At 39.6% G+C, this 10,021-nt stretch overlaps 1 protein-coding gene across 1 annotated transcript; it reads left to right on the forward strand.

The window, feature by feature from the left end:
- Nucleotides 1–1,903: 1,903 nt before the first annotated feature.
- LOC104964429 (dihydrolipoyllysine-residue succinyltransferase component of 2-oxoglutarate dehydrogenase complex, mitochondrial-like) lies at nucleotides 1,904–9,646 on the forward strand. Its single transcript, XM_010793209.1, has 15 exons — nucleotides 1,904–2,041; nucleotides 4,629–4,662; nucleotides 4,913–4,955; nucleotides 5,228–5,292; nucleotides 5,377–5,451; nucleotides 5,546–5,601; nucleotides 5,715–5,823; nucleotides 6,383–6,508; nucleotides 6,633–6,706; nucleotides 6,790–6,887; nucleotides 7,020–7,150; nucleotides 7,240–7,313; nucleotides 7,410–7,493; nucleotides 7,614–7,781; nucleotides 8,471–9,646. Exons 1-15 carry the CDS (start codon nucleotides 1,979–1,981, stop codon nucleotides 8,603–8,605), a joined length of 1,335 nt encoding a protein of 444 aa, XP_010791511.1. The 5' UTR covers nucleotides 1,904–1,978; the 3' UTR covers nucleotides 8,606–9,646.
- The last annotated feature ends 375 nt before the right edge of the window (nucleotides 9,647–10,021 follow it).

Genomic DNA, 10,021 nt, shown 5'->3' on the forward strand with positions numbered 1-10,021 from the left:
CCACCAACTGATGACTGAAGACGTATATCTGTCTCTGCATTCCCCTCAATGTTTGTTTGTATAAGTGGCATGCTTTTGAAAATAGAGTCAACGCTCCTACTGACAGCTCTGGACAGCTCGTATTTTAAAACCTCTGCCATCAGCTTTATTCTCTCGGGTTGGGATTGGAAGTAGCTCATCACCGACTTCCGTCCTTGATATTCTCTACTTGAGCTGGTCTGAAACTCACTGTATGAATCTGTGAATGCGTCCCTTGGAGATGTTTCAGGAGATTCGTCCTCGTCTTTTGTGTCGATTACTTCGTCCACACGGTCCAACCTTGCTCTGAGATGCTGATTCTCTGGCTGCTTTCCTGCTCTCTGGCTGCCAAATCCACTCGTTTCCACGTAGTCCTGCTCATGTATCGTTTCCTTTTCCTGCATGCCGTCTGACTTCACGCATTGGTTTCTGGTCACATTGGTGCAGTGCATACCTGGAGAGCTGGTCATGCCTTTGATGATATTTTCTACTCTGGCACGCTTTGCTTGATGGCCACTGTTTAAGTTCCACTCATCATGACCACAGGAACTGGATGCAGGAAATGGGTGCCTTCTTATGGGTGAATGTCCAGTCGTGCTGTCTTTGGATGGATTCATCAAACTTGAACCAGCATCCCCACTTCTGTAATAGGCACTCTCCGATAGCATTTTTCTGTCCTCGCTGTTTTTGTGTAATGACACAGAAAAGGCTGACACATCTACATTTGATAGCACAGGGTCCAGTTTAAAAGACGAGAGATGCTCTGCGTGAAAGCCGTCAAGGCAAATGCTGCTAGAAGAATACATACCTTCGCTCCAAACACTTGGATTCATGCCTTATAGGGTTTTAAAAAGACAGCACTGTTATGGAAAAACATAATTAATTACTGATGCAGGTGTGGTGAGAAATTCCTAATAAAATGTCATTCAAGTGAACTGAAATACTTTTCAACTTTAAGACGTAACACAACAATAATGGATCTTGTAAAAATTAAATCTGCTATATTGGCTACTTTTTGGCACATTTCAATTTAACTTAATTTATTTCAGACTTGATTCAAAAATGTAGAAAGTATATCACATTCTAGTTTTATATGACAGTAAAGAAATAGTAAAAACTCAAATGTAAACATTAGAAAAATAAAGAGCACATACACAGTATTATGAAACCCACCTGTTGCCTGTAGAAAAAGACCCCAGAAGGCTGCAGATCTGGAGCTTTCTGTTGCAGGAGTGACTATTTGTAGCGGTCCAGCTGAAAGACCCTCCAAAAAACAGGAGGTGTGGCCAAATATGCCACCCTGCACATAATTAGATTGATGTGAACTGAAGACAACCCACTGTATATATTTCCTTGCCCTTTTTCTGTTGTTGTGCAGGTATTGGTACATGAATGTTTTACCATCTAAAAAATACTTTTATTTTGTCCTTTTTATGATGTTTGTCAGATTTTAGTTGTTATTCAGTAGGTGTTTTGCATGATCTTCAGCTACACTGCTTCTGCAACATGTTTTACCATACTTCTTTTTTTATAGCATCTTCCTAACAGTTTTCAGATAACATTAAACATTGACAACACTTTATATATTTGATTTGTGTATTGAGTAGCCCAATTCCACAAACCCTTTTCGTACAGCTATCAATATTTTGGACTGTCTAAATTCTACAGAGCACCAGCTTTGGTAATGGCAATCATATTAAGGTATGTAACAATGCATGATAAAAACGGATAAAACATAAAACAACTGTAATTGCTGTTTGAGTTGCGGAATCTGACGAGCCACAGGCTTTGGTTTAACCATAGGCTGTACATATAAAGGGTTTAACCTATGGGTTTAACACATCCCAGTCCTTCACACACCCCTCCCCTTCTAACCGCAATGGTTCATCCCACTCGGAGCTTCCGCACCGCTTCTTCAACTGCTGTCAGATAACAAGGAACACAGCTGCAAGCTAGCGCTATGTTATCACGATCCAGATGTGCTTACAGGACGCTTGGTCGCTCCCTGTCAGCGGTCAGCCAGGTATGTTGGAAAGAAACACTGAACTGATTCTGTGGAATAACTCTGGAACGATAAAAACTTGAATAAAACAAGACACACCTAGCTGTTAGCTACCGTTAGCATTCAACAGACGTTAGCTTGTGAAGAGGCCTCACCTACCAAGGGCAGACACACACTGACAGCTTTAGAGGAGGCTAGGGAAGTTACCTTTGAAGAGAACAGTATCTATATCTGACTATTAAAACAATATATGTATTTAATGTCGCTGTCAACTATGTTATTTTGTTTCAATACCTGGCTTACTAATTAAGCCCTCATGACAGGCTAATGTTAGCATGTTGTGGTGTCCTGTGTTTGTAAGACTGAGGTGTATGTCTCAGCTGACCTGATCGAAATAGCCCATGTCAAGTTAGACATATAGCCTATGTGCTGCTTGGCTCTGCCCTCACAAGCTTCAGCTGTCTTTCCATTGCTTTGAGCAGGTATTGAACTGAAACATGACCACTAGGAGAACAGCTTGTGTGTCTTGTCAGGGTTAAGAAGTGTAGTTCTCCATAGTTCAAGGAGACTTGTGCTAGTGTTTACAGTGGACTAAGGCCGACTGTTTGTTTTAAAATGATAAGATAGTGGTGTTTGTAGGGTTGCAAAGGGGCGGGAAATTTCCGGTACATTCCCGGAAAGTTTCATGGGAAGTTAAGCTGGGGAATGCAAAATTAAACAAAAAACCTGACATTTCAACAGATTTCTTCTTTTTTTTTTAAGTAGTTGGAACAGAACAAGTTTTAATTATTTTATTGAACAATTTGTTTCATTGAAGAACGAAAACAGGAATGTTGAGTTAAATATTACTCATCCCCCCAACCCCACTCGTTAAAAGTGAACAAAAATGCACCCCCCATCCAAAAATCCCCACAAAGTCCCATTCAAAATGTTAAATGAAAAGAGCCCTTCTCCCTCCAAAAAGTCGAATTAAACATGCAAATCTTCCTTCAAGCAATCATCTGCATTTTTGCTAAACCCTTTCAGTCAATTGTCTCTTCCTGGGCCTCATCAACATCCAACTCTTCCTCTTCCTCTTCAGTGTCACTGTCCAGCCTTGTTGAGGATGGCTCTGTGTCCGGCTCAAAGAGCCTAGGTTTGCCCGAATGCCAACCAGTGTTTCCACTCTCACATTTGTGAGCCTGTTGCGAACCTTTGTGTGGTCTCAATAGCCATGCAGTAAGCAGTGTGCTATGGCATGGATATTCAAGTGTACTTGAATGGCATCTGTTTGTTTTAGTCAAGATTATGCTAAAATATACTTTCCCCAACTATATTTAAGTTCCCTATGAAGAGCCAATCTTCAATTTAGAAAACTCCCAGTTTATTCCCATAAATTCCCGTTAATTCCCGTGGTAAGTTTCCATCTTTGAAAATTCCCGGAATTTTGCAACCCTGAGTGTTTGTGAGTTTTATTGTCTCATACTGAGGTGTTGATATACATTTGTCCACCCAATTGATATCAGCTAACTTTCACACACACTTACAGTAAAGAATCTGAACATAATAACCTTCATGGAGGCAGGATTTATTGCAGGGTATTCATTTAATAAAACATTTAAAAAAGTCAAGGTTAAGGCTGCAACTAATTATTTGTTCATTATCGTTCAGTTTTGGTTTAGAATATTAAATCAATGAATGTCCTGCAGGACCTCAGGACCTTGTCTTTCAATTGATAGATCAGATCTTGAAATATTGAATCGAAAATAGTTTTTGCTCTTGATATACTGGGAAATATGTATTTAAAGTTCTATTTATTGCAGGGTGGTTCTGTTATAGTGCCTTAATTAACTTCGCATATGTGCTTCTGTAATAACGTTTGAAATCTATCCTTTTTTAAATAATCCTGGAGTTTTGGAGGAGAAAAACTCAAATAGAAGAGATTGACAATATGAATGATTTAACCTATATGTTTGTTGTATATCGGCCAGTGTAATGTTGTACACTAGGCGTTTTGATTGGTTACATTTTCAGCACCAGTTGTTCTAGTGAGTCAGAGAAGTTAAAACTCTAAAAACAATGTGCATGCCGGCACAAGCTTTGACCTAGTGTAAATATGACATTTCTGACAACTCCACCCAGCTCCGGCACCCTACATCTGTAGGGTTGGCATTAAGTAACAAACAACTCCACCAGATAGACATCAGTGAAGAAGCCAGAACTAGGCAGGCTTCTTTCACAAGAGGCTCTGCCCTCAAAAAAACCACAAACATGAGTCATACAGTAAGCAATGTGGCGCAGTCAACATCTCAGCCACCATTGAAAAGTCCAGATGTTTAACTCAAAGATCAAGCACTTTGGAGTTTACCGGGAAATGTATGTGGGAAACTTCCAGTTTACATAAGCTTGTAGCTGCAGCAGTTTAAGTAGGCTCAATAACTCTTTAACCTCTGTGTAAGATTTATGGGGAAAGTCATCTATTGTTTTTAAAGCTTACTTTAAGCTAAATACAGGTTCAGAATGGGGAGGGCCACTAATCATAATCACACTAATGGGATTTAAAAAGCTGCAGGTATAATATAATGCATATGAAACAGATTTTTACTGTTTTCCTTTTCTTTTTTTTTAGGCCAATAATGTGCTGGTCCGACAAAGTGTATCAGGTAAGTGTGCCTCTGAGAGTATACTAGACCTTTAAGAACCTTATCAGTAACCACACTCCAAATTGTATTGCTCTTGAATAAACTACTCTGAGTGGATTACCCAAAGCAGAGTAAGTGATGCTTGTTGAGTGAGTAAGATGCCTTAAACCCACAAATGGTTCATTCGAGCGCTCGGAGAACTCACATCTGTGTTGGAGCCTCAGGAGAAGCACTGGTTGATTTACTTTCTCTTTTCTTTTTCCCTCTGAAGGCCTACCTGTCTGCAGCCAGGTAGTTTACAGGAACTCACAGCCGTAAGTGCTCTCTCCCATTCTGTTGTCTGTCTTTGAATGCCTCTCCGTAACCACTACTGCATGTTTGAAAACTCTTCAGCACGGTCTCTATTACATCTGTCTATTTAGTAATGCATAACAGTATGTTAAAATGGATTTTAAATGTGGTGTAGAGTAAATGTAGATTAATTAGGAAGGCTTTGTGTTGATCAGTATGCTGTGTGTGTCTGTTTTAACACAATCATATAGTTTGTCCAGAATTAAAAAGTAACCGTGATTTTCTCAACGTTTAGATGTGAATTTCCATCATCAGGGAATGTCTTCCACATGAGATACTTCAGGACGTCTGCTGTCCACAGTACGTGTTGCAACAACATCATGTAATGAAGACAACCATGCTCTGTGTTTAATTTATAGCAACTCCTGTTTTGTTTCTGTACAGGGGATGAGGTGGTCACAGTCAACACTCCTGCGTTTGCAGAATCTGTTACAGAGGGGGACGTGAGGTGGGAGAAAGGTTAGTATTCCTCAACATATCAGAATTTCAAAGTGTCCCAAATAGCCATATATTTGAACATGGAATAAATCATCTTTTATTGTTTGTGCTTTAGCTGTGGGCGACTCGGTGTCAGAAGATGAAGTGGTGTGTGAAATTGAGACAGACAAGGTATGAACAAGAAAGACTATCAACTGTTAATTCATTGCTATGACCTTTTAATGAATGTTTCCTTCGAACAGAGTATGACAATTATTTACTAAAAATGTCTTTCACACTTCCAGACCTCAGTACAAGTCCCCGCTCCAGCATCTGGTGTCATCGAGGAGCTGCTGGTGCCTGATGGAGAGAAAGTAGAATCAGGGATGCCGCTCTTCAAACTCCGGAAAGGAGGTACGCGTAGTTATCATCACTAAACAAACCTGTACAAAACACTTTTAATACGCTCGAGTTTCAGTAATGAAACACCACGTTTTTGATACTTTACTGTGCAATTGAAACTTCACACTAATGCTTTACTTTCCCTTAATAATACACAGTTTACAATTATCGCAATCAGTTAACGTTTTTGAAACATCTAGCCATTTTTCTATTCTTGGTACTATGTATTACTTCCAGCTGAGCAGACCTCTACATTTCCCACTGTGCCGTACTTTTATGTATTGACTGCTGTAGCATTCCAGGTGTTGCTTTGAATCTGCTGATTGTATTGAATTATGACGCATATTGAGCCAAAGTGTACTAAGATAAGATGGACCTATTATTAATCCCCGTGAGGTATTCAGTAGTTCAAACAGCAACAGGGTAAGGATGAAAAACAGGACAGCACAGATTAATAAAATCAAAGATACAAATTTAAAATGAGAAATGAATACAAAATAAAAATGATTATGATACTACGTCATCATGAGGCCCATACTACATTTGTCCTTATTTACTTCTGTCTCCCCAGTCGTTGCTGCCAAAGCTGCCCCCGCCCCGGCTGCAGAGGCCCCAGCTGCAGCCCCTCCCCCCCCACCACCTCCAGCCCTCATTGCCATGCCTCCAGTGCCACCGCAGGCTGCCCAAGCCAAACCTAGTGAGTTTCCTTCTGTAGCATCTAAATCCACATACTGCAGAAAGCATTGTATTTTATAAACACTGGCTGATCACGCCACTAGCAAACTGTTAACATATCATTCTGTCTTTCCTTCTTTATCAAGTTTCTGCCATCAAGCCCACAGTTGCAGCTCCCGCCCCCCCTCTTCCAACATTAGGGGGCAGAGGAGAAAACAGGGTAACACACATGAAACTCTCCTGATGTTAGTTTGTTTTGATGTTTGGATAGGAATTAATTATGTATTTTCTCTTTCTCTACAGGTGAAGATGAACCGCATGAGGTTGAGGATCGCCCAGAGGTTAAAGGAGGCCCAGGAAACCTGCGCCATGTTGACCACCTTCAACGAGGTGGACATGAGGTGAGCTGCAGCTGGAAATATTGATTCTATCTGTCTTTATAGTTTATACAGTTCAATCGACAAATGCCAATGGTTCAGGAGGTTTTCCTACTGAACACACTCCTTAATAATACTTCCTTCATTTTGCTTCAGCAACATCCAGGACATGAGGAAACTCCATAAGGATGCTTTCTTGAAGAAGCACAACATCAAGCTGGGTTTCATGTCGGCCTTTGTGAAGGCTGCTGCTCACGCTCTGACCGACCAGCCTGCCGTCAACGCCGGTGAGACCATGTTCTTCTTCCGCTTTAAATGTTTACTTTAAATGTGTCTATTTATTTTTTCTTACTTGCATCCTTATATGCTTCACCAGTTATCGATGATTCAACCAAAGAGATCGTCTACAGGGAGTACGTAGACATCAGTGTCGCTGTGTCAACTCCAAAGGTACTTTTGGATAAAAAAAAATATATAATCTTTTTAAATTGCAGCTGTGAAAGCCTCTCAATGCTTCATACACCTGACTAACATGTGTTTGTTTAGGGGCTCGTTGTACCGGTGATCCGTAATGTTGAGACCATGAACTTTGCTGACATTGAGAAAGCCATTAATGCATTGGGAGAAAAGGTACACATCTTTATGCAATAGAAATGTCATTTTAAAATGCTATGCTATTTGGATTTAAACCAATATCTTTTTAAATGTATTAGAAAAAATGTGAAATTGATTTGTTGTTGTGTGCTTTAGGCCCGTGGCAATCAGCTAGCTGTTGAAGATATGGACGGAGGCACCTTCACCATCAGCAACGGCGGCGTGTTTGGCTCCATGTTTGGCACGCCCATCATCAACCCCCCCCAGTCTGCCATCCTCGGCATGCATGGCATCTTCGACCGTCCTGTGGCCATCAACGGCAAGGTGGGAGCTGTGTGTCTGTAGACGCAGATTATTATGTAGAGCAGTACCAAATAGTTCAAAGCCTCTCGTACATAATGTTAACATTCTTATTTTGAATCAATATTTGATTTCTGAGCTGTTTTGTTATTATCATTAGGTTTAAACCCTGTATTATTGCAGAGTTCTAGAGAAAATGCAGTCAACACTAACATAACTAGTATTTTTCTGTTTGTAGAATTAGATTCCAGATTAGTCGGATTAATTCTGACTTGTGTGATTCAAATATTTCCAATAATTCCAGAGCGTCAGCATTTGCAAATTATTAAGAAAAAGATATATGTAATTATTCCTACATTTCACAATGTGTTTTTATCTGAACACCTATCAAGCTTCAATCAATATGTTGTTATTTTGCCTCGGAGACAACAGTTTGCTAATCAAACAGCACCATGCATCTTATTAATATAACCACAACAAAGACAAATCATTAGTTTTAGGGTAATGACATCATCAAATATGGAGACCGGCATTTTAAGCTTTGTTTGAAAACCTCAATAGAAGCTTAAAATGTAAAAAAAATGACATTCTGCAAAGCCCTACAGTAACGTCTTGCTGTAAAAGTATCACTAAAAAAAGAGTGACCTACTTGGTTAGCAATAGTGTCACAGTAAACTCAACCATAAGTAATAAACCTCTTTCTGCTCTGGCAGGTGGAGATCCGCCCCATGATGTACGTGGCTCTGACATACGACCACCGACTGGTCGACGGCAGAGAAGCGGTGACTTTCCTCCGCAAGATCAAAGCAGTGGTGGAAGACCCACGAGTGCTGCTTCTGGACATGTGATGTTTCTACAGCCACATTACTCTCATTTAAAGCTGCATAACATGAACTCCACCTCACAGAACACGCACAAATCGTACAAAATTGCCTAAACGACTTTGGTTGTCCCTTTATTTGTTCAGAATGCTGGAGGATATTGAAGTAGTGTTTAAACTCCAAACGGAGCTAAGATATATGGTTTTATCTTTAGAGAATACACTTAAAATGGGTTTTGGCTAGATCAACAGAGCATCTTGAATTGGTTACAGTTTTGCTAAATTTGAGAGACATGTCACACTACTGTTAAACGTCTCAGGACTAAGATTGGCAAATGCATGCTTAAGATGTTTAAGATACGGGTGTGTTATGATACCCATGTGCTCTTCAGATGGACATAATGAAGCAGTAGATGAACACATTTGTGAAATCATGAAACAAAATGGCTTCTCCTGGCAACAATAACCTTCATGGCTTTCTCCCCTTCTCGTTAGTTGGAGCTCCTGAGCCACTTTTCCCACAGCCGGGCAAAGCGGAGCTCATTCAAATGAGTTCAAGATGTCTTTTAATGTTAACAAAGGATTGAGAGAATTCCTTGGTTTCCGGCTTGTAACTGTAACTACCGACAGCCTTGATTAACAAATCCGCAACCAGGAAACCAGGTTTTTTTGGATAAATGGCGTGTATACCCGCACCATGTCTGGAGGCGACTCCTGTTATATTCCTGCTTCACATATTCATCCATACTTTTTATTTACACCTGCATTGCAGATCCTTTGTCCATGTAAGTCTAAACATGTTGATCAAACTGTTACAAGCTTTTAGTAAAACAGTGTCTCACTGTTCAACCGTACAAACAAAAACCAAACACTATGTTTTTTTACAGTATATTGTTTCTTTTTGGGCAATATGTTTGGAGAAATGTTCAAAACGCACAATTTGACAGCAGGTTTTTATGTTGAGCTTGAATATTGGACGAGGTTTTCATTATGCTATCCTATATATAAAATACTTGTATCTATTTAAAGAAACAGTTTTAAACATTAAACATCTCAAGAGTTTTATGTACTGAAATGTGTCTTTCTACATTTACTTTTACAACTAATAACATTGTTCATAATGATTTTCAAGACGCTAAACGATCCCTCATTAACTAAATTATCCATTAGTTTACAACAACTTTGACATTTGGTTTAATGTTTTCGAGTCACAGGCTCTAGAATCGGAATTTTTCCTACAGTAGTTTGTTTTATATGATTGTAAGTCTTTTGGCTTTAAAATAGTTTTTAGCACAAAACAATGGACACAAATATCATTGAGCTCTGGGTACTTGTGTTCGGCTTTTCTGAATTTGTATAGCAGCAGAGAATTTGTTGACGGCACATTTTACCTTCAGTTTCATCTTCTAAGAATGGACTTAGTGTATTTTTAAAAAGGACTCAC

Source organism: Notothenia coriiceps, unplaced genomic scaffold (assembly GCF_000735185.1).
Source record: "Notothenia coriiceps isolate Sejong01 unplaced genomic scaffold, NC01 NC01_scaffold00037244, whole genome shotgun sequence".
NCBI classification, from domain to species: domain Eukaryota; kingdom Metazoa; phylum Chordata; class Actinopteri; order Perciformes; family Nototheniidae; genus Notothenia; species Notothenia coriiceps.

Bases quoted from the DNA above. Each gene is read 5' to 3' on its own strand.
- LOC104964429 (XM_010793209.1), top strand. From the start codon at position 1,979: ATGTTATCACGATCCAGATGTGCTTACAGGACGCTTGGTCGCTCCCTG. The intron at 2,042-4,628 runs GTATGTTGGAAA...CTTTTTTTTTAG, and splicing joins CCCTGTCAGCGGTCAGCCAG to GCCAATAATGTGCTGGTCCG. The intron at 7,494-7,613 runs GTACACATCTTT...TGTGTGCTTTAG, and splicing joins TTAATGCATTGGGAGAAAAG to GCCCGTGGCAATCAGCTAGC.